Source organism: Pelophylax lessonae (assembly GCF_965119305.1).
Source record: "Pelophylax lessonae genome assembly, chromosome: 10".
NCBI classification, from domain to species: domain Eukaryota; kingdom Metazoa; phylum Chordata; class Amphibia; order Anura; family Ranidae; genus Pelophylax; species Pelophylax lessonae.
In genome coordinates, this window is record NC_138777.1 from 4,859,108 (window position 1) to 4,884,166 (window position 25,059).

General features: G+C 45.3%; 1 protein-coding gene across 1 annotated transcript in view; it reads right to left on the reverse strand.

Annotated features, from left to right (window-relative positions):
• Window positions 1-6,902: 6,902 nt before the first annotated feature.
• DENND2B (DENN domain containing 2B) overlaps window positions 6,903-25,059 on the reverse strand; it is a 151,973-nt gene continuing 133,816 nt past the window's right edge. Inside the window, exons 12-17 of the mRNA XM_082270515.1 lie at window positions 20,126-20,303; window positions 15,942-15,983; window positions 13,271-13,382; window positions 8,870-9,109; window positions 8,653-8,739; window positions 6,903-7,322 (exon numbers count right to left, since the gene is read on the reverse strand). Coding sequence (XP_082126641.1) covers window positions 7,288-7,322; window positions 8,653-8,739; window positions 8,870-9,109; window positions 13,271-13,382; window positions 15,942-15,983; window positions 20,126-20,303 — 694 coding nt within the window. The 3' untranslated portion in view covers window positions 6,903-7,287. The remainder of the gene's footprint in view (window positions 7,323-8,652; window positions 8,740-8,869; window positions 9,110-13,270; window positions 13,383-15,941; window positions 15,984-20,125; window positions 20,304-25,059) is intronic.

Consider the following 25,059-nt stretch of genomic DNA (forward strand, 5'->3'; position numbering starts at 1 on the left):
GGGTCAGTGGGAGGAATAGTGCCCCATCATTGGTGTCAGTGGGAGGAGTAGTGATCCATCATTGGTGTCAGTGAGAGGAATAGTGTCCCATCATTGGTGTCAGTGGGAGGAATAGTGTCCCATCATTGGTGTCAGTGGGAGGAATAGTGTCCCATCATTGGTGTCAGTGGGAGGAATAGTGTCCCATCATTGGTGTCAGTGGGAGGAATAGTGCCCCATCATTGGTGTCAGTGGGAGGAATAGTGTCCCATCATTGGTGTCAGTGGGAGGAATAGTGCCCCATCATTGGTGTCAGTGGGAGGAATAGTGTCCCATCATTGGTGTCAGTGGGAGGAATAGTGTCCCATCATTGGTGTCAGTGGGAGGAATAGTGTCCCATCATTGGTGTCAGTGGGAGGAGTAGTGCCCCATCATTGGTGTCAGTGGGAGGAATAGTGCCCCATCATTGGTGTCAGTGGAAGGAATAGTGTCCCATCATTGGTGTCAGTGGGAGGAATAGTGCCCCATCATTGGTGTCAGTGGGAGGAATAGTGTCCCATCATTGGTATCAGTGGGAGGAATAGTGCCCCATCATTGGTGTCAGTGGGAGGAATAGTGCCCCATCATTGGTGTCAGTGGGAGGTATAGTGTCCCATCATTGGTGTCAGTGGGAGGAATAGTGTCCCATCATTGGTGTCAGTGGGAGGAGTAGTGCCCCATCATTGGTGTCAGTGGGATGAATAGTGCCCCATCATTGGTGTCAGTGGGAGGAATAGTGTCCCATCATTGGTGTCAGTGGGAGGAGTAGTGCCCCATCATTGGTGTCAGTGGGATGAATAGTGCCCCATCATTGGTGTCAGTGGGAGGAATAGTGCTCCATCATTGGTGTCAGTGGGAGGAATAGTGTCCCATCATTGGTGTCAGTGGGAGGAATAGTGCCCCAACATTGGTGTCAGTGGGAGGAATAGTGCCCCATCATTGGTGTCAGTGGGAGGAATAGTGTCCCATCATTGGTATCAGTGGGGGGAATAGTGCCCAACATTGGTGTCAGTGGAAGAATATTCCCATTGTTGGTGCCAATTGGAGAAATAGTGACAAGTTGTTGAAAACTGCAGCTGGGAGACTGCTGGATCGGAATACAGGATAATTACATTCTAAGCTTCCTCATACATGTTACAATGTGATTGCACAATCTCCAAAATCAACCATGTCACCCGGGGGGGTCTGAAGATTGGATACAGATCAAAAAAATTCTTTACTTGGTGGTCACATTATTTTGAACCTGAGGGGTAGTTGCAGTGAGTAGAGTCCGGTGTAAGAACAACGCTTCTATATGCAGCAAGATGGCCTCTCAAAAGTTCCAGCTCCTCCTCTATCGGGTGTCTTCTTCCCAGGGATCTCATGCACCCATTCCCAGTCCCAGGCTCATCACTCAACTTTATTAGCATAGCACATTGTTCACCAACTCCTCTTAATTACACATTTAACTACGGCACTCATTCCGCCCTTGATACATTTTTCTCCCGCACAACTGCGTTTCGCTGCTGAATAGACTCCTCCCATTGAGGTTTCATTACAGACGCCACCTCCTTCCATTGACACATTTCACTCCCGCACAGACTCCTCCCGCTGACGCACTTCACACCCACATTCACTCCTCCCACTGATGAATTTCACTCTGAAGAGCTTATCTCTTCACACAGACTTCTCTGGCTGGAAGGGCTCTTCAGAGTGAAATGCGTCAGTGGGAGGAGTCTGTGCGGAAAGTGCTATGAACGATAAAGTGGATTCATGGGCCCGGGACTCAGACTTTGGCGTTGTAATGACGCTTTTGTTTCCTTATGTGGTGTTTGCAGCGAGATATATGAATATTATCCATTGTGGGAGGTGAGTGTTGGGGGAGGGTATAGTAGGTAGGCAGAAGGGTGCGCTTAGCAAATAAAGCCCCTCCTTCTATTATCCTCCCATGAACACTCCTGAGATGTAGGACATCATTTTGGCCTAGGCCAGAAACCAGGAAGTAACTGGAAAAATGGATGGAGTCCATGGAGCAGACTCAGAGCAATCTCCACATTTCGGCCTGATACTTGGTGAGAACTTAAGGTAATAAAATAATATATTTTTTCATTTTTTTTTTTTTTTTAAGCCTTATGCTTTCTTTTGGCTATACTGTTGTGCACAAATGTTTTTTTTTTTTTTTTTATATGGCAATAAAAAATGAAAAAAAAAATATATGGAAATTAGAAATATATTTGTTTTTCTGTTTTACTATATATATAATTTATATATTATATAATTTATGAAATAAAATGTATTTTTAATATAATGTATACATTATATAATCTATATAATATCATTTATATAATATATATAAGCAAAAGTTATTTGCAAATTTAAAAATACATATACACACACATATATATATATATATGTGTATGTATGTTTAAATTCTGCCATTTTCTTTTCTACCTGAAAAACAAAGGGAAGGTAATGCTGAATAAAAGCCTCACAGACGCTGTAGGTGCTGTTAGCGAGCCTTAAAACCCCACGGTTGAGCTCAGCTTTTACCACCCCTCAAGCAGAGGCAGCAGGTGGGGGTGTACACCTGCCACAAGCAAAACATTGGAGACAGAATTTTACCCCCCGTCACTTCTGGTGGACGCTGCTGATCGTGCCCCAATCAAGTGGATGGATCCTGCAACCGCCCCACAAACGCATGAAATGCATTGTGGCGATTGAGGGGTTAAAGCAGGCAGTGAAGAGGTGATACAGGTGATTCAGGGAGCCCTATAAAAAGTTCACCCGTCTATTGGGGAGTCCATGAAGTCCACATATTGTAATGTGGTTCCTGCAGAGGCATCTATTACATCGGGGAGGTTTAGGTGGCCTGTTGGACATGTTCATGTAATATAAAGAACAGGACGATACAAATAAATTCCTCGGAATTTCTACCAGCCGGTCACCATAAGAAGAAACGTTACATCGATGCATCATTTTAGGTTTTGGTTGCACACATTTACTAATATAGGTGGAGACAGTTTCCCGCACTTTAGTGCATGCCAGAGGCATAACTAGAACCTTCAGGGCCTGGTGCAAAAAGTGCCCCCCTGACCCCCCTCCCATGGTGGCGGAACGCCAGGGCTCAGTCACAAGTGCGACCTTTGCGACCCTGGGAGTTACGTCACTGGTGTCAGTAGTTTTTTTCTTTTTAATTTTCTTTTTTATTTATTTTTGACCATTTTATCCCATTGATTTTTTCAATATATTTTTTAGATTTGGGATTTCGTCTCCTTTGATCCATGATCCCTTGTGGGGTCCTTTGGTCAGTGCCTGTGGGGTGCCTTCTTTGAGTCTCTGACACAGCTGGATTTCCCTTTTCCTGATATATGTTTAGACTTTTACACTTTTTGATCTGCTAAATGTAATAATTGTTGGGGTTTTATACCTTGTTCCACCGTTGGATTTCTTCTTCCAGTTTTTTGTGTAGTCATTATTCTTTTTGTATATCTGCTTTAGATATCCTTGATAGGTGGACATTCCTATCCACAGAAGAAGACTTTATGTTGAAACGCGTTGGGGTCTCTGTGTCTACAAACTTGATTATTATTCTCTCTATATTGGGGTCCTCCCCAGGGCTTTTTTTTTTCAGCTGGAACTCAGTTCCACCACCTTTGGCTCAGGCCCTCTGTTCCCTGCCCACCCCTATCACTCATTAACACAGAGGTCTGGCTTTCTGTGTTTTCCAAGTGCAGTATGGGGACAAAGGTGATGCCGGTGCCTGGATTGCAGTGCGAATGCCGACACCCCCATTGGATGATCTCCCTGCAAGTGAGAGAGGCGAAGCCATCTACAGTGTGAGGGGAGGTACTAGAGAAGAAGAGGGGTACAGTTGAGAAGTGGATGGAGGATGCCGAGCTAAGCAGATGTGGAAGAAGGCTGAACTCTGCACTCTGTGTGTAGCGCACCCCTGAACTCTGCACTGTATATGTAGCACACTCCCGAACTCTGCACTCTGTGTGTAGCGCACTCCCCTGAACCCTGCACTATATATGTAGCACACTCCCGAACTCTGTACTCTGTGTGTAGCGCACCCCTGAACTCTGCACTATGTGTGTAACCCACCCCTGAACTCTGCACTATATCTGTAGCACACTCCCGAACTCTGCACTATATATGCAGCCCACCCCTGAACACTGCACTGTATATGTAGCACACTCCTGAACTCTGCTCTGTGTGTAGCGCACCCCTGAACCCTGCACTGTATACGTAGCACACTCCTGAACTCTGCTCTGTATACGTAGCACACTCCTGAACTCTGCACTCTGTGTGTAGCGCACCCCTGAACCCTGCACTGTATACGTAGCACACTCCTGAACTCTGCACTGTATATGTAGCACACTCCTGAACTCTGCACTCTGTGTGTAGCCCACCCCTGAACTCTGCACTATATATGTAGCACACTCCTGAACTCTGCACTGTATATGTAGCACACTCCTGAACTCTGCACTCTGTGTGTAGCCCACCCCTGAACTCTGCACTATATATGTAGCACACTCCTGAACTCTGCACTGTATATGTAACACACTCCCAAACTCTGCACTCTGTGTGTAGCGCAATCCCCTGAACCCTGCACTGTATATGTAGCACACTCCCAAACTCTGCACTCTGTGTGTAGCGCACCCCTGAACACTGCACTGTATATGTAGCACACTCCCGAACTCTGCACTGTATATGTAGCACACTCCCGAACTCTGCACTGTATATGTAACACACTCCCAAACTCTGCACTCTGTCTGTAGCGCACCCCTGAACACTGCACTGTATATGTAGCACACTCCCAAACTCTGCACTCTGTGTGTAGCGCACCCCTGAACACTGCACTGTATATGTAGCACACTCCCAAACTCTGCACTCTGTGTGCAACCCCGCCAAACTCTGCACTAGTGTACATAATGTACTCCTGGTATTTGATGCCCCTTTAAGACCCTCCCGCCGTTAGTGAAATTTTGACCAGTTTTTTTTTGGGAGGGGGGGGGGGGGGGTTGTCGTTCCTGCACCTTTTTTCTGAGAAAAAAAAGCCCTGGTCCTCCCTATATATTTATGTCATTTTGTATGTTCTTATGTTCTTATGGTTTTTATTGCTCATCTAACAATGGTTTTCCATTGAGGTGTCCTTAATGTTTTTTGTACTAATAAACTTTACACATTCTAGTATCATTTTTTATTTTCAATTATATTTTCTTTTATTGCTTTAGGGCAGTGATGGCGAACCTTGGCACCCCAGATGTTTTGGAACTACATTTCCCATAATGCTCATGCACTCTGCAGTGTAGGTAAGCATCATGGGAAATGTAGTTCCAAAACATCTGGGGTGCCAAGGTTCGCCATCACTGCTTTAGGGTATCGCATAGTCTCAATTCCCTTATTGGTCCCATTGTGGATTTTTCATTACCATTTTATCCTATTTTTTTTACAATTTTTTTTAGCAGCTCTGTTGGGGGGCTTTGGTGAGATATCGGGGTCTAAAACAGACTTCACCTTTGAGACAGAGAAAGGAGATTGAGGAAACAGCCCTCAATCTCATCTGAATGAACAGGAATAGCTCTATACAGAGGCTTCCTGTCCATTCATAAGCTGACATATTTACCGCCCCCTTCCCCACTCTCCTTACTGACAGATCCCCCGCAGCAGCTGGCAGGAGAGGGGAACCCTGCAACACTGTGGGAAATGAAGCTGGGGGGAAGGGGGGGGGTAAGCAGGGGAATCCCACAGGGGCCGATCACAGCAGGAGGTGGTTAGGAGGGGCGGCATGTAGGGAAACCGATCCCCTGCATTTTCCTCTGGCAGCCAATGAAAGGCTCCTGGAGGAAAATGGAGGGGATTGGCTCCACTACACGTCCCCCCCCTGCCCCTCCTATCCAGGTGTACAGGGGGCCGCACAGGCCCCCTGTAGCATGGGGCCGGTCCTAATTGTGACCCCTGGAACCGCTGTACGTACGCCCCTGGTGCATGCCCTAATTCTAGGCCAGCCTAACCCTTTTCTGTGCTTTTTCAAAATGGACATTTTGAGCTTTACCACTGTGAAGATCAGTGGCGGTCCGTCCATTAGCGGTGCAGGAGTGCCGCCCCCCCCCCCCCCCCCATCCATGTGTCTGGCCCCCTTTGCATGGATTCCAATGGGGGATTTTTTTTTCTTTTTTTTTTAAGCACGTGATTGGAGCCAGAAGGTCGAATAGGCTTAAAAAAAAAAAAGTGGGCTTGGGGCGCAGAGCACTGCGCCCTGAGCAAACGCAGTTGTGTGACAATATCGAATGAATATTCTCTATTGTCACACGGATTCTCCTCCTGGCCAATCCGGAAGTGGACCTGTTTCCCGATTGGCCGAAAGGAGAAGCCATCCTATTGGCGGAGGAGGGAGGAGATGCAGGGGAAGCCTTACCAGCGAAGGGGGACATGGAGTAGATTGAGGGGGAAGCCGCCTCCACCTCCACATGTCAGTCCAGGGGCATCACAGGTTGAGTGAGCCGGGGGGGGGGGGGTGCGGTGTGGGCTGGAGCAGGTGTGGTCCGTGGTCAGGTCCGTCTGAAGCCCCCCCAACCCTTGGAGCACCACCCGCCACTGGTGAAGATAGAAAAAAAATAAAATCAGCCACACGGGGGGTGCATTGTTTTAGGTGGGTCAGCTGACTCATTGACTTGCATTGTGAGAAGGAGCAGTAAAGCACAACCATGGTGTAGTGCTGCAAAGCGATGATGTATTGCTGCCTTCTGATTGGCCGTAGATAAATCGTACAATAAACAGGCAGGCAAGGCGGTTCATTTTACAGCGTTTATTAGACACACGCACGCTACAATCGGCTGTACCTAATCCTCTGCAACACGGAGGGCCGACACCATCCCGTCATCTTCATCAGAACAATTGTAGTGCAGACGGTTTACCGACCGTAAAAAAAAACGCAAACCGCGCGGAGGCGGCGTCCTCTCCATCTGTACAGTATTCATACACCGTGTCTTCACCGACACATCGATTCACGCAAACAGAATTGTCCGCTTCTCTGAAAACGCGGATTTACCACAGATTTCGCCGCATCATTAAAAAAAAAATTACAATTAAAAAAACGCGAAAAACAGCAGAATATTTACAAATATATAAGTGGTGATTCCCAATGAGACAGTCTGGTGTCCCTCCAAGCGTCTGATCCGGGTCACGCCATTCCCCCTCTGTGGGATCTGTCCTCTGAGGAGGGGGGGAGGGGCTCGGAGGGGAACGCAGGTTATAAATAAAGGCGGAGTGACAGCAGGCGGCCGGTCAGTTCTTCTTGTGGAGGAATTTCATCTTGTTCCCTGTAGGAGATACAGAGCGTCAGTGTGATGGAGAATTCATCCGGAAGGCATGCAAAGTGCAACAGAGACACGGTGATACAGTCAGTGTGAGACACGAGCAGGGAGGTGAGGAGTGAAAATGAAACACGGGCAGGGCAATGATGGGACACTATTCCTCCCACTGACACCAATGATGGGGCACTATTCCTTCCACTGACACCAATGATGGGGCACTATTCCTTCCACTGACACCAATGATGGGGCACTATTCCTCCCACTGACACCAATGATGGGGCACTATTCCTCCCACTGACCCCAATGATGGGACACTATTCCTCCCACTGACACCAATGATGGGGCACTATTCCTCCCACTGACACCAATGATGGGGCACTATTCCTCCCACTGACACCAATGATGGGACACTATTCCTTCCACTGACACCAATGATGGGGCACTATTCCTCCCACTGACACCAATGATGGGACGCTATTCCCCCCACTGACACCAATGATGGGACGCTATTCCCCCCACTGACACCAATGATGGGGCGCTATTCCTCCCACTGACACAATGATGGGACACTATTCCTCCCACTGACACAATGATGGGACACTATTCCTCCCAGTGACACAATGATGGGACACTATTCCTCCCAGTGACACCAATGATGGGGCACTATTCCTCCCACTGACACCAATGATGGGGCACTATTCCTCCCACTGACACCAATGATGGGGCACTATTCCTCCCACTGATACCAATGATGGGGCACTATTCCTCCCACTGACACCAATGATGGGGCACTATTCCTCACACTGATACCAATGATGGGGCACTATTCCTCCCACTGATACCAATGATGGGGCACTATTCCTCCCACTGACACAATGATGGGACACTATTCCTCCCACTGACACAATGATGGGACACTATTCCTCCCAGTGACACCAATGATGGGGCACTATTCCTCCCACTGACACCAATGATGGGGCACTATTCCTCCCACTGATACCAATGATGGGGCACTATTCCTCCCACTGATACCAATGATGGGGCACTATTCCTCCCACTGACACCAATGATGGGGCACTATTCCTCCCACTGACACCAATGATGGGGCAGTTATATAATTCCACACCAAAGACCATGTCCCCACCATGGGACATGGTTTACTCCCACTTTCCACGGTCCGGTCCCCCTAAAGTCTGAAGGACAATAAACTGGCTCTTTGTTTAGAAAGTTTGGAGACCCCTGATCTAGACATACAACGTCCTCATGATGGGGGATGGAATGGAGGAAGTGAGGGGGAAGGGATGGGGTCAGAGGAGGACACTCAGGGTGTACTCACCCAGACCTCTCCAGAACTTGTTCACTCCGCTCTGCTCATGTTCCGGAAGCTCCTCCAGGTATTGCTCGACCCTCTGCTCGAACAGTCCTGCCGAAAGAAAAAAGAAAATGGGAGTCAGGGGGTCCCATCCATAGAGGCCATTAAGAAAACAAAATCAAACTTAAAAGGGCCAGCGCCCTGTAATGACCATTTAGAAATCCCGCATTCTCCAGCCCACCTTTCGCCCGGCATTTCCGGAGCTCCCGGTCCTGGATGAAGCCGGCGAACATCTGAGATTCCATGAACACCTCCAGGAAGCGGCGGATACTTTTGGAGGCGACGGACTTGCGGAAAGCTTCTCTCTGGAAGACTCGCTCCCCCCGCTCGTTCTGTGCAAGGAACAGGGAGTAATGGCCGATCGTTTCCACAAAGAAACGGATGAAGACTTCCGAAACCAGACCGTTCAGTGTGTTACACTCTATGGGAAGGAGAGAAACAGAGACTGTTAGAGGAAAACTGGAGGCAGAAGAGAGACTGGGAATGGAGAAAATAGGAGATGGCTGCAGAAAGACCAACCAAACCTGGAGAGAGGAAGGACGAGGGGTGAGAGAGAAACAGAAAGGAAGAGATAAAGGCAGAGAGACTGTTAGAACCCAACCAGAGAGAGAGACTGAGGAAGAGAGAGAGAGAGAGACTGAGGAAGAGAGAGAGAGAGAGACTGAGGAAGAGAGAGAGAGAGAGAGAGAGAGAGAGAGAGAGAGAGAGACTGAGGAAGAGAGAGAGAGAGAGAGAGAGAGAGACTGAGGAGAGAGAGAGAGAGAGAGAGAGAGAGAGACTGAGGAAGAGAGAGAGAGAGAGAGAGAGACTGAGGAAGAGAGAGACTGAGGAAGAGAGAGAGAGAGAGAGAGAGACTGAGGAAGAGAGAGACTGAGGAAGAGAGAGAGAGAGAGAGAGAGAGAGAGAGAGAGAGAGAGAGACTGAGGAAGAGAGAGAGAGAGAGAGAGAGAGAGAGAGAGAGAGAGACTGAGGAAGAGAGAGAGAGAGAGAGAGAGAGAGAGAGAGAGAGAGAGAGAGACTGAGGAGAGAAGAGAGAGAGAGAGAGAGAGAGAGACTGAGGAAGAGAGAGACTGAGGAAGAGAGAGAGAGAGACTGAGGAAGAGAGAGAGAGAGAGAGAGACTGAGGAAGAGAGAGAGAGAGAGAGAGAGAGAGAGAGACTGAGGAAGAGAGAGAGAGAGAGAGAGAGAGAGAGAGAGACTGAGGAAGAGAGAGAGAGAGAGAGAGAGAGACTGAGGAAGAGAGAGAGAGAGAGAGAGAGAGAGAGAGAGAGAGAGACTGAGGAAGAGAGAGACTGAGGAAGAGAGAGAGAGAGACTGAGGAAGAGAGAGAGAGAGAGAGAGACTGAGGAAGAGAGAGAGAGAGAGAGAGAGAGACTGAGGAATAGAGAGAGACTGTTAGAACCCAATGAGAGAGAGAGAGAGAGATTGAGGAAGAGAGAGAGCACGAGAGACTGTTAGAACCCAACCAGAGAGAGAGAGACTGAGGAAGAGAGAGACTGAGGAAGAGAGAGAGAGAGAGAGATACTGAGGAAGAGAGAGAGAGACTGAGGAATAGAGAGAGACTGTTAGAACCCAATGAGAGAGAGAGAGAGAGAGACTGAGGAAGAGAGAGAGCACGAGAGACTGTTAGAACCCAACCAGAGAGAGAGAGAGACTGAGGAAGAGGAAAGATGGTGTGAGAGAGAGAGAGAGAGAGAGAGAGATAGGACAAAATGGAGGGAGATAAACTGTTAGAACCCAACCAGAGAGAAAGAGTGAGAAAACAAAAGATAGTGAGAGAGGGATAAAACAAGATGGAAGCAGAGAGACTGTTAGAACCCAAATGGAGACGGGAGGGATATGAAGAAAGGAAAAAGGAGGGCAATAGAGAAAAGGAAGATATAGAGGCAGAGCGACTGTTAGAACCCGACCTGGAGAGATGAAAAAGACAAAAGGGTGGGAGGGTGAGAGAGAAAGATAAATGGATTGATAGAGGCAAAGAGACTGTTAGAACCCACCCAGAGATAAAAAGGGAAGGAAAGAGGGCAAGGGAGACTGAGATAGGAAGAGACAGAGACAGAGCTACTGTTAGAACCCAACCAGAGAGAGTGAAACTGAGGAAGAGAAAGATGGTGAGAGAGAGAGAGAGATAGGATGAGATAAAAGGCAGAGACTGTCAGAGCCCAACCAGAGGAAAAAGAAGAAGGAAAAGAGGGCACGGGAGACAGAGATAAGAGATGGAGGCAAAGAGACTGTTATAACCCAACCAGAAATAGAAATGATGGGAGGCAGAGATGGTTAGAACCTAAATGGAGACAGGAGTGATATGGAAAAAAGAAGAGGGAGGGAAGAGAGAGAAAGAAGATATAGCGACTGTTAGAACCCAACCCAGAGAGAGGAAAGAGACAAATGAAGGGTGAGAGAGAAAAAGAAATGAAGAGATAGAGGCAAAGAGACTGTTAGAACCCACCAGAGATAAACAGGGAAGGTAAAAGGGAAGATAAAAGGAAAGAGGGCAACAGAGATAAAGACAGGAAGAGACAGAGGCAGAGAGACTGTTAGAACTCAAATGGAGAGAGATGAAGAGAATCCAAGAAGGCCAGAGAGACAGAAACAGAGAAATACAAATGCAGAGAGACTGTTCTAAGGTAACCAGAGTAAGACAGGAAAGGGTAGGGGGGATACAGAGATAAGGGATGGAGGCAGAGAGACTGTTAGAGCCCAACCAGAGTGATAGACTAAGGAAAAAGAAGATGCGAGAGAGGGGGGTAAGAAGAGATGGAGCCAGAGAGACTGTTCAAACCCAAATGGAGACAGGAGGGGTATAGAAAAAGGAAGAGGTAGAGAGACTGTTAAGAGTCCAAACAGAGGAAAAATAAGAAGGAAAAGAGCGCAAGGAAGACAGAAAAAAGATATAGAGGCAAAGAGACTGTTAGAACCAAAATGGAGACAGAAGGGGTATAGAGAAAGGAAGGGGGAGGGCAAGAGAGAAAGGAAGATATGGAGGAAGAGCAACTGTTAGAATCCAACAAGAGAGACACAGCGAAAAGGAAGAAATAGAGGCAAAGAGACTGTTAGGACCTGAGAGAGAGACAGAAAAGGGTAAGGGGGAGAGAGAGAGAGAGAGATAAAGGAATAAATGGGGCACAGTGACTGTTCGAACCCAGTACAAGACAGATAAAAGAGGTAGGGGGGATAGTGTGATAGTGATTAGAAGAGAGAGTGGCAGAGAGACTGTTCGAACACAATTGAGATATGACAGGGAAAGGGAAGGAGGGCAAGAAAGAATACCAAGATTTAGTGGCAGAGTGACTTTGGCAGAACCCAACCAGAGATAGGTAAGTAAAAGGAGATAGTGGCAGAGACTGTTAGAGCCCAACCAGAGAGAGAGAGAGAGAGAGAGAGAGAGAGACTGAGGACGAGAAAGAGAGAGACTGAGGACGAGAAAGAGAGAGACTGAGGACGAGAAAGAGAGAGACTGAGGACGACAAAGAGAGAGACTGAGGACAACAAAGAGAGAGACTGAGGACGACAAAGAGAGAGACTGAGGACGACATAGAGAGAGACTGAGGACGAGAAAGAGAGAGACTGAGGACGACAAAGAGAGAGACTGAGGACAACAAAGAGAGAGACTGAGGACGACAAAGAGAGAGACTGAGGACAACAAAGAGAGAGACTGAGGACGACAAAGAGAGAGACTGAGGACGACAAAGAGAGAGACTGAGGACGACAAAGAGAGAGACATGAGAAGGGAGAAAGGATGGGAGAAAAAACTAGTGGTGAGGGGAGACTGTTGGAACCCAACTGGAGAAAAAATGGGGAAGGAAAGGAGGGTAGGAGAGATAGAGATAGGCAGAGATAAAAGCAGAGAGACTGTTAGAACCCAACAAGAGAGAGAGACAGAGGAAGAAAAAGAGAATAAGAGACACAGAGACAGGAATAGATGGAAGCAGAGAGACTGTTAGAACCCAAAGAGAGACAGATGAGGAAAGGGAAGGAGGCGAGGGAGACCGAAACAGGAAAATAAAGATTCAGAGAGACTGTTAGAAACCCAACGAGAAGAGTAAGAGACAGATAGAGGAAAGGGAAGGAGACAAGAGAGACCGAAACAGGAAAATAAAGATTCAGAGAGACTGTTGGAAACCCAACGAGAGAGAAACAGAAGAGTAAGATGGAGTGAGAGACAGATAGAGGAAGAGCTGGGGGACAGTGACTGTTAGAACCCAGCTGGAGACAGGAATGAGAGGAAGGAGGGGGAATGAAGCGAGGGAGGCAGAGATTAGAAGCGATAGTGGTGGAGAGACTGTTAGAACACAGCAGAGAATGGGGGGAAGGAAAGCAGGGTAAGAGATGGAGATAGGAAGATGTGTTTACACAGTGACTGTTAAAACCCAACAGTAGGGAGATGGAGAAAAGGGGGAAGGGACAGGAGAGACAGAAAAAAAAAAAAACAGAGTGACTGTTGGGAGTCCAACCTAAGAAGAGATGGAGGTGGAGGGGAGGAGGGGGAAGATGGGAGGGAAGAGGCCATAGATGGATTATAGCAATGGTCTTCATCCAATATAAACGGATATCGCACACATAGACCGCAGCGACCTCTCACCTTCATCGGTATCGCTGTCTGAGTCCTGACCAATCAGCTCGCTCTTCCTCTCCAGCGCTTGTTCCAGAGCCGCCTGCAGCTTCCGGGGTAACAGAGCGTCCTCGTCATCCATCTACCAATAGAGGGACAATGACTGGACTGGGATATAAAAGGGTTATGGATGATACTTTTGTATCTAAAAAAATAATCTAAGATTGCGGATGGGCGGTCCTTGGTGTGGTGGCCGCATTCATTTTCTTTTATCAAGCTTATTTTGCTTTTGTTTCTCCCAGTGTTCCTGTAAATAGCGGACTTCCTGTCCAACTCCCTAGGTGGCTACGTCACTCCTGCACTGTATCTATGGAAGGGGCCATGTGGTCACCCTAGGCTACTTTCCTAATAAGAACTACAAACAAATCCGTGTCTTTTCATCTCCGTTACATGTAGAAAAGGGAAATTGATAGATCACAGAAGATAGCAAGGAAGGAAGATATTCTTCGATTGAAGTGACCAGGACACGGCATTTCTGGCAGGATCAGAAAAAAAAAAGAAAACTAAAGCAGCCACCACTTTTAAGGATAGTGAGCTGCAAGATGGAACATATTGGTTCTTAGGTTTAGTTATGCTTTAAGGAGCACATGTGCTGATGTGGAGGAGAGGGGGCGGAGCCAGTAGACACCATTCTTGGTGGTTCCCATAGTAAAGGTTTTAGTGTATTGTGGAAGTTCTGCGTTTCCTGTGTGCCTCCTTTTCATTCGGCTGCACTCTCGATACACTTGTAGAAGGGTTGGGTATGGGCAGGTTATTGGTCATGCATTGGGACACCAACCCTATGGCAACCTAATCGCTGTTTTCCAGCCATCTAAAAAGGGGCAGGGTTTTGAAGTAGATGGGTGGGACTTGCTAAGTACCATCATGCAATGCTATCAGGATCAGGACTGAGAAGAAAATAATAATCTGTTACACATGCGTACAGTATCTTCATGTTCTCAATGGCAGATCCATAATTCACTGCACTTGAGTAATCAATAGAGAAACAGATCACAGACTGCTGGACACACACAGCCCCGCACAGCTAATCCCCGCCCATTTATCATCTCAAGTGATCCTAGACAGGGCCTCCATTGGAAATAATGGGTGCCCATTCTGCCTGCTTGATGCCCCACCTCTCAATCCGTTCCCCCTTGGGTAGAGATGTGCAATGGTTTGGTCCAGAATCAGGTTCAGCATGAACTTTAACTGGAAGCTACTATGGAAACAGAATTGATACCACTTCTATACATGGCAGTTTCCCTTTGTCAGTAGTTCCTAAGGAAGCAATCTGACCTGCTCCAGTGGAGTGATATAGAAGAGGAGACCCAGAACTTTCATTTTTTGGCGCAATAACACAGAGGATTATACCACCTGCTCCTGAAAATGGGTAAATAGTCCCCTCTTTGTCTCTGGCCCCTGTTACTGAACTGAGAATATGTATTTAGCTCAACATTCGACATGGTTGGGTCATGACTTACTTCTTCCACAGGCAGATCTTTTAGTTTGGGCAACAGGTTCGACAAGAGACCAAGCAAGAAGGGTGTTGGGCAGCAGATGATGTCAATCATGAAGGAGGGCAGAACATCTGATTGGGTCATGACTTACCTCTTCCACGGGCAGATATTTTTGTTTGGGCAACGGGTTCGACAAGAGACCAATCAAGAAGGGTGTTGGGCAGCAGATGATGTCAGTCATGGAGGAGGGCAGGACATGTTGTTGGGTCATGACTTACCTCTTCCACAGGCAGATCCTTTAGTTTGGGCAACGGGTTCGACAAGAGACCAAGCAAGAAGGGTTTTGGGCAGCAGATGATGCCAATCATAGAGGAGGGCAGTACATGTGGTTGGGTCATGACTTACCTCTTCCACAGGCAGATCCTTTAGTTTGGGCAGCGAGCTGGACAAGAGACTAACCAAGGAGGGTGTTGGGCAGCAGATGATGCCAATCATGGAGGTGGGCAGGGCTGGTGGTTGGGTCACGACTTACCTCTTCCACAGGCAGATCCTTTAGTTTGGGCAGCGAGCTGGACAAGAGGCCAGCCATAAAGGGTGTGAGGCAGCAGACAATGTCAATCATGGAGGAGGGCAGGACAGCCCAGGAAATGTATTAAATTGCTGGGAACCATGGCCCTGGGATTACTGCGCATGCCCAAAGGTGTTTAAAGGATCCCCTTTCTGCCCCCCCCCCAGCCTCCTGGTGAATTGATGGGCCCCATAGAGGAAGGCTGGTCTTACCCCCCCCTATCATCAGCCCTGAACCTAAATCCAAATTGTAAAAAGCTGAATGCACATCTAAAGGGATGTCCAATTTCTTGTTCTCCGTCCAGGTCGTTGCTCAGCACTGTGGTCTACAATCTGCAGACCGACTGAATGTAAACAAAGCAACATTTAAACTGTGCTGGGCCTGTGATGAGAACGATCAAAGTACAGAGAGAGATAATAGAGAGGAAGAGGGTTCTCTGCATCCAATTCCCTTCCGACTACGATTACAGAATCTCATTTCTTCTACATTACAATTTATTTTTGATCAACAAACGTTGGAACAATTGAAATGGTGTTTTTTTTTATGTTTGGCGCGAGAGATAAATGTATGCTGGAGCGCTCAGTTCTAGTGATATTTTGTATGAAGTTCGGTCAGAGAACAGAATTCTTACACTTACCTGTCTAATGAAGCGATCGGAGCCAAGATTCACCATCAGCGCCTATAGGGAGACAAGAGCCGCGTTCATTGTCCATTCACCATTCACCTACACAAGTGTCAGTGTGACACAAAATCTAAAAAGACATCCATATATTTCAGTCCCATCAGACCGGTTCTGGGAATTACCATCGATATTGTTCAGATCAAATCATAAAGAAAGAAAATCGGGCAAGTTAAAATATTCTGAATTTTTTTTTATGGTCTTGTAATGTAATAAATAATTAAGTTAATTTATTTCCAATTTTATCTTTTCAATTATCAAAATAGTTAACGGAATGTATTGATCAGAATCTACTGAAAAATACATAAATGAATAAAAAGAGAAAACACTCTCTCAATGAAGAGAAAACGCCCAAACATGAAATTTATATATTGAAAGATCAATCAGAACAGAAATAATAATAGCAATAAAGATATTATTTAAGAAATAATAATAATAGAAATATCAACGCAAAAAAAAAATGCATAGACGGGTGATCTTCAGGACCCATCCTGGTATCACTGAGATCCTTACAAAAGGTTGACCCAATAATATAGAGATCATCAATGTTAATTAATACAAGACTTTTAAGACCAACCCCCTTATATTTTCGAGAACATCACACCTTCTCTATTACTGCCCCAACAATACCAAGACCATCCCAAAATCCCTGAGATCATCAACCCTCATTCTCTATTACTACTTAACAACCCCCCCCCCTCTCTTTCTATTACTGCTACAACAACAAAACTATCCCAACATCCCTCAATCCATCACTCCTGCTCTATTACCGCCCCAATAATAACAAGATCATCCCAACACCCCTGAGACTATCACACTTTCTCCATTATGGCCCTATTGGTAACAAGACAATTTAAATATCCCTGAGACTATTGCACACTTCCTGCAGAAGTGGTAGCTGCAAATACAGTGAAGGAGTTTAAGCATGCATGGGATAGGCATAAGGCTATCCTTCATATAAGATAGGGCCAGGGACTATTCATAGGATTCAGATATATTGGGCAGACTAGATGGGCCAAATGGTTCTTATCTGCCGACACATTCTATGTTTCTCAATTACTGCCCCAACAGTAACAAAACCATCCCAACATCCCCGAAGACATAGCATCTTCTCCATTATTGCTCTACAAACAACAAGGCCATGGCCATATCCCGGAGACCATCAACCCTTTTTTACTGCCCTAACAAAAACTATTCCAACATCCCTCAGTCCATTGCACCTGATCCATTACTGTCCTAATAGCAAGATCATCCCAACATCCCTGAGACCTTCACACCTTCTCCATTATGGCCCCAACTAAACACGATAATTCCAATATTCCTGAGACCTTTACACCTTCTCCATTATGGTCCCAACTAAACATGATCATTCCAATATCCCTGAGACCATTATACCTTCTTACTTTACTGCCCTAAAAACAACAAGACTATTCAAAAATCCCTGAGACCATCACACATGGTCAGTCACTGCCCCAACAATACCAATACCAGCCAAACATCTCTGATCATCAAACCGTCTCCATTATGGCACAAATGTTAACAAGACCAGTTAAACATCTCTGAGTCTATTGCACATTCTCCATTACTTTCCCCAACAATAGTAAGAACATCACAATGACCCTGGACCATCACACCATTATTGCCACAACAATACCAAGATCATCCCTGAGACCATAACACCTTCCCCATTATTGCTCTAAAAACAAGACCATGCCAACATACCTGAAACCATCAACCCCCTCTATTACTGCCCTAGTAACAACAAAACCAACCCAATATGCCTCAGAGCAGTAATTGAGCAGGTGCAAGGAACTAACAGCAAGAGCATCCCAACATCCCTAAGACCATCACACCTTCTCCATTACTGCCCCAACAATACTAAGACTGTCCCAACATCCCTGAGACCATCACACATTCTCCATTATGGTCCCAACAATACTAAGACCATACCAACACCCCTTAGACCATCACACCTTCTCCATTACTGCCCCAACAATACTAAGACTGTCCCATCATCCCTGAGACCATCACACCTTCTCCATTACTGCCCCAACAATACTAAGGCTGTCCCATCATCCCTGAGACCATCACACCTTCTCCATTACTGCCCCAACAATACTAAGACTGTCCCATCATCCCTGAGACCATCACACCTTCTCCATTATGGTCCCAACAATACTAAGACCATACCAACATCCCTTATACCATCACACATTCTCCATTATGGTCCCAACAATAACAAGACCACCCAACATCTCCGAGACCATTACACCTTTTCTCCAGTCATGTTCCAACAATAAAAGGACCAAACATCCCCGTAACCATCACACAGTCCACAAGATTGTCCTAACAATAAAGAGACCATTTTGTTTTAAACATTCCTGGAACCATCACTCTTCATTACAGTCCTAGCAATAAACAAGACCATCCAAACATCATCATTCATTATGGAAGATTATTCTAATATATAATAAAAACAACATCTGAACATCCCAAAGACCATCATACCTTCCCTAATATTGTCCTAACATCCCTGAGACCATCACACATTCTCCAAGACTCTCCTAACCATAAAGAGACCATTCAATCACCCCTGAAAACATCACAAGAGCCCTATAATTGTTCCAACAATAAAAAGATTATCCCAACACTCCTGAGACCTTCTCCAAGAATGGTGCAACTATAAAAGGACAAAAGTCTTCACTAATTTATCCAATATAGTCGTAACAATAGGATCAGAACCAACATCTCTGAGATCAGTCTGTCTCATCAGTAACAAGACCATTCCAAAATTCCTTGTTCTGTTCCAGAACATTCTGTTCCATTGAGATCACCCCATCCTACCCAAGTTCTTCCTAGGAAACTCCACAGGGAAAGAATAATAAAAAGAACACAATATAAAAGAGAAGCAGGTAACAATGATATTGTTTGTCACATTATACTCCTCCACAAATGACAAGAACAAGGTGTGAGAAGGAACTAAGAATATGTGAAGGTAGGTAGGGTCCAGGTATGGTAGTGAGAAGCGAAGGGAAGGGGTAAAGGAAATATATGGGGATAAATTTATACCAGACCTGGACAATGGGGATTTAAGTGTGCCACATATCCACTGAAAAGGGTTTCATATAAAATTACAATATTTTATTTGTACAAAATAATTAAATCGATTAAAACACATACAATCGGATTATTGATACATATGCAGGGAAGAATCAGATGATTTGAGTATATACAGTATGGTTTGCTGATGAATCAACGCGTTTCGCTGACATAGCTTCTTCAGGATCCAACAGGTATGTATATATCACAAAGAAATGCAAAAGTATCAGGATATCCATCTCTTAAAATCAAACAAGAGCCTGTAGGACAGTGGTCCTCAACTCCGGTCCTCGGGCCCACTAACAGGTCAGGTTTGCAAGATAACTAAATTACATCACAGGTGATCTTATTTGCTGCTCAGTGATTGCAGTATCCTAATCTGCATCTCCCCAAGGTAATACTTAAAATCTGGCTGGTTAGTGGGCCCGAGGACCGGTAGGATATGGTGGGGGGAGATGTCGCTTTTAAACCCGCTGTGTTGGAGGTAAAGGAGAGAGAGAAAAACAAAAGATGTCCCCTAGTGAAGAGGACAAATCTCCACAATAATAAGCTTGATGATAGGCGGGAGGGGATGCGCCCTGCCTAGGGCCAAGATATGGTGAGGCCAGAGATAGATGGAAAAACTCCAAAATTCCAATAATCCCTCAAATATTCCAGGATGGTCAATATAAACTTCAGCAAGCAAGAATAGCCAAGGTTAGGAGTAGCACCATATATAATATAGACATCCATCCCATACATGCCACAGGGCAGATGTGAGTCTTTTGTACAAATAAAATATTGTAATTTTATATGAAACCCTTTTTCAGTGGATATGTGGCACACTTAAATCCCCACTGTCCAGGTCTGGTAGAAATTTATCCCATATATTTCCTTTACCCCTTCCCTTCGCTTCTCACTACCATACCTGGACCCTACCTACCTTCCCATTTACAATTTTCGGGTATGTTGCCTGTGTTGCTCAGCCTACCATCCTCCATACAATTTCTGAACTAAGAATATGTATTTAAGTCAACGTTCAATGTGGTTGGGTCATGACTTACCTCTTCCACAGGCAGCTCCTTTAGTTTGGGCAGCGAGCTGGACAAGAGACCAACCAAGAAGGGTGTTGGGCAGCAGACGATGTCGATCATGGAGGAGGGCAGGACAGGGATGAATGTATGCTGCCATGAGAATGGGTACAGGAGGGCCACCACAGCGTGAGAGCAGCTGGACAGGGTGCTGGACACACAAAGAACAGGTGGTGTTACACCGGGGTCACCAATAAATTATATATACAGTTTCACTGATTCTACGTAAGTCCCCATTCACACTGGCGCGACACGACTTGCTGGGGCGACCTGTGAAGTTGCGGTGCACGCTGTGCACCGCGACCTCGCCGCGACTTGCACAGACTTCATATCATTGAAGTCAATGCAAGTCGCATCCAGGTCGCCCCAAAGTAGTACAGGACCCTTTTTCTAAGTCGGAGCGACTTGTGTCGCTCCTATTAGAACGGGTCCTGTACTATTCAATGGCGGGCGACCAAACGCGACTTGTCAGGCGACCAAGTCGCCTAACAAGCCGCTCTAGTGTGAATGGGGTCTTAGACTTTCTACAAATCACTTTTATTCTATAAACAGTATCATCGTTATTATTATTACTACGTTGTTTAATTATTATTATTATTCTTTAGCTCTTTTGTCTCCTCCTCACATGCTCGTCTCCAGGACTTCTCCAGAGCCCTTCCCATTCTCTGGAACTCTCTACCTCAATCTGTCCAGCTGTTTCCTACTCTGTCCACCTTTACGCAATTCCTGAAAACTCATCACTTCAGAGAAGTCTATCCCACCTCCACCTAACAAATGCACTTTGAATTTTTCCATCAGCTTATCCCCCAAATTTATTACATTTTTGTACCACTTGCTCCACCCTATTAGATTGTAAGCTCTTATGAGCAGGGCCCTCTTAATCCTTTTTATTTTATTGTATTGTAATGTCTCACTTTATATTGTAAAGTACTGCGCAAACTGTTGGCGCTATAAAAATCCTGTATTATAAAAATAATATTATTATTCAAAGCAAAATTGGTAATCCCTGCACACAACAGATTAATAAACTCCCAGGAGACTCCGGTAAGGGATATCCAGCAAATAAACAGGAAAATCAGGGCGCTCATATGTATTTGGAAGAGCATAAATAACCCAAAGATATACAGTATATATTTATATAAAATAAAGTGTGAAAAAAAAAATGTGGTTTGATTTAAAAACACAGAGTTTAAAAGGCAGCAAAGTACAGAAGACCTTAGCATTCAGTTTTGTATAAAATGTATTTGTTTGAATAAAATTGGTATACAATGTATTCATTTGTTTTTACATAAAATTTGCATTAAATGTATGAATTCGTTTTTCTATAAAATTTGTTAATTTTTTTTAATACAATTTGTATAAAATATTGAAAATAAAATTGCAATAGTTGCAATTTAAGCAGCGCAAACTTATATTAGGATTTCATTGAGCACTGTATTCTTTGATAATTATATATATATTTGGAATATTGTACACTATAACACTGGGATTCACTATTGGCAGAGTTTGCGCTGCTTAAATTGCAACTATTGCGATTTATTTTCAATATCGGTTCTCCTTAGGGACATCTAAGCAGCAGCAGCTCATTCCCTTTTTTTTCCCCATTATAGATTGGCGCGAGTGTTTTTTTAGTTTTTTGAATTTGTATAAAATGTATTACAGTAAACCCCCCTCCATTGCGGGGGTTACGTTCCGGACCCAGCAACGAAAAGTGAAATTCCGCAAAACAGAAAAAACCCTATTAAAATGCATTGTATGCATGTTTTTTTTTACTGTCACTGTACGTGTAGAAGCATTTTAAAGCGGAGTTCCACCCTGGATTTTTTTTTTTTTTTTTTTTTAATACCCCCGGGACAGTCAGGGCTAGTGCATTCCACAATGGCTAGCCTCTGATCTGTCCCGGGTTGCACTTACCTGTTAGGACAAATACTTACCTTGCAAACGTCTTGTCCAGCGCTGCCATCTCAGGTGTGGGCAGCTTGAAGCCAGCGAGATCCCCTTCGGCGTCTTCTTCAGCCTTCTTTGGTCCCACGATGCTCTGTGCCGGCCCCGACGTCACTTCCGGGTCGCGCGCGTCATCCCTCTACAGCTTCTGGGCATGCCCAGAAGCTGTTTAGAAGGGGATGACGCGCGCGACCCGGAACTGACGTCGGGGCCGGTGCAGGCGCAATGATTCCTGGGAGCTATGACGTTCAGCTCCCAGGAATCATTGCAGAGCCAGGAAGTGACGACGGGCCGCGGCCGAGGAAGGAGGAAGAAGGAAGTAAGGTAAGTATTTTTTCTTCGCTACGAGGTAAGTAAAAAAATATCCATTTCTTTTTCAGGTGACCCGGAGCGAGAAGATGGAGGTAAGTTTAAAAATAGGGTGGAACTCCACTTTAAGGTCTTTAAACACACTTTTAAAACAATAGAAACTCATTTAAACACATAAAAGATACTAAGAGACAGAGCAAGAGCTATGGAAAACACAAAAATATTTCATTCTTAATGATTTATATAGTAAAATAACATTACAAAAAAAAACGCGAATTACCGGGACCGCAAAAACTGAACCGCGATGGAGCGGGGGATTACTGTATTTTGTTTTTTGCATGCAATTGGTATAAAAAATGTATTCATTTTGCTTTTATATAAAATGTATCTTTTTTTATATATCAGTAGACTTTTGACCTTTCTTTGAAAGAATGAGATCCAGACAGAGAGAATCCTGACAGCTGCTCTTCATCCAGCTGCAAAATGATGTGAAGCTTGTCTGAAGCCCCAGGCCTTGGCGAGAAGTAATGGCGTGCGGTTACACCAAGAGAGCCAAGGTCAGCCATTGCAGCTTACCAGTGGGACTGAGGTGTCATGCATGCAATCGCCTGGAGGTGGCAGCAGAGCTCTGACTGCAGGGTTGAGGAGCTGCAAATGGCAAAAAGTGACATGCATACTTTTTAATACCCCAGAGCAGCCAATCAGAAGTCAGCTTTTGCTCTTCTCTGACTTCTGATGTTATTTAGCTATCACACATCAATCCTCTGTGTGCTCTGCTTATTGTTAGAATTTGGGAAATCATTCTGAACTTTTCATGAACTATATTTATTATGCAGCTGCTGTTCTCGGTTATCGCAGTTATGGCCTCACAAAGGCAGAACTGTCCTTATTAAAGTGTACAATCGTAGATATCTGTGTGGAGTGACGCAGGAATGGATCCTCTGCCGGGCCTTTATTGCTGTTTGTGTCCCCACTGGGGAGAATTCTCCTCTCTTCTAATCTGCTGTCCATGTCTCATAGCAGAGAGGAGTCCATGCTGCACAATGATGGTAATCAGTGTCAGTGATGTCTGTGTGCGGTCAGTTCCCACGCTCTGCGTCTGCAGTGATCCCGGAATACAGTGACCCGCTGGGCTAGGAGGGGTGGGGTGGAGGAAAGGTCAATGTATGGAGTCCATATGACCATCACTCCATCCACAGACTATCCACATACTGAGCGCTCTCTGCAGAGACCTCACTAATAATAACAATCATATAGAATTAGACAGGCCTAGTCAGTGAGTCACAGCCCTGGACCATCTGTAGAGGTCTGCAGTGCACAAGATGGATGTGTGAGACAGACTGGAGGGAGAGGGGAGGGGAGGAGAGGAGAGGAAAGAAGAGAGGAGAGGAAAGAAGAGAGGAGAGGAAAGAAGAGAGGAGAGGAGAGGAGAGTAGAGAGGACGAGAGGAAAGAGGAGCGGAAAGGAAAGCGGAAAGAGAAGAGGAGCGGAGAGGAGCGGAAAGGAAAGAGGAGCAGAAAGGAAAGTAAAGAGGAGCGGAAAGGAAAGGAAAGAGGAGAGGAGCGGAAAGGAAAGAGGAAAGAGAAGAGGAGCGGAGAGGAGCGGAAAGGAAAGAGGAGCAGAAAGGAAAGTAAAGAGGAGCGGAAAGGAAAGAGGAGCGGAAAGGAAAGAGGAGCTGAAAGGAAAGAGGAGCTGAAAGGAAAGAGGAGCTGAAAGGAAAGAGAAGAGGGGGGGATAAAGAAGAAAGAAGATAAAGGCAAGGGTGAGGAGAAAGAGAAAGGGGCAAAGAGAAGGACGGGTAAAGGGTGATGAAGAAAGAAGGGTTTGTATAAGAGTGAGGAGAAAAGAACAGGAATAGTACAGGAAAAGCAGAGGACAAAAGAAGGGTGATGGGAAAAAGAAAGGAAGAGGAAGAATAGAAAGAAAAGAGACATTGTGAGTAGAAAGGAAAGAAAATGGGAGAGGAGTTAATAAATGGAAAGAAAGATTAGAAAAGCAAAGGAAAAGGGTAGAGTAGAAAGATAAGGAAAGGGCAAGAAGAAAGGAAAGTGAAAGGTTAAAGATGAAGGGAAGGGAGAGAAAAAAAAGGAGGGGAAAAGAAAAGAGTGAAGAGAAAGAAAAGGATGGGGGGGGGGGGATGAAAGAAGGGGTGAGGAGAAAGGTAGATAAAAAGGATGGGTATAACTGAAAGGGTAAAAGAGAAAAAAAGAGGAAGTGGAAAATAGAAAGGAAAAGGAAATTGAGGCAAAAGGGAAGGATGAGGAGTTAATAAAGGGAAAGAAAGAAGAACGAAAAGAAGGGGAAAGGTAGAGTAGAATGATAAGGAAAGGAGAAGGAGAAAGGAAAGCCAAAGAGTGAGGATAAAGGAAAGGGAAAGGAGGGGAAGGAATGAATGGGTTAGGAGAAAGGTATGGGAAAGAAAGAGAAGAAAAAAAGGGAAAAAAAGGGAAAAAAAGGGAAGGAGGATGTGAAAGGAAGTAAAAAAGAAGAGCAAAAAGACAACGCAAGACAAAGAAAAAGAGAAATAATGAACAGAAAGGAGAAACAAAAGGTGGGGAGTCAATGGAAAGTAAGAGGAGAAAGGAAAAGGTAGAGTAGAAAGATGAGGAAAGGGAATAGAAAAAGAAAATTAAAGAAGGGGGGAAAAGGAAAGG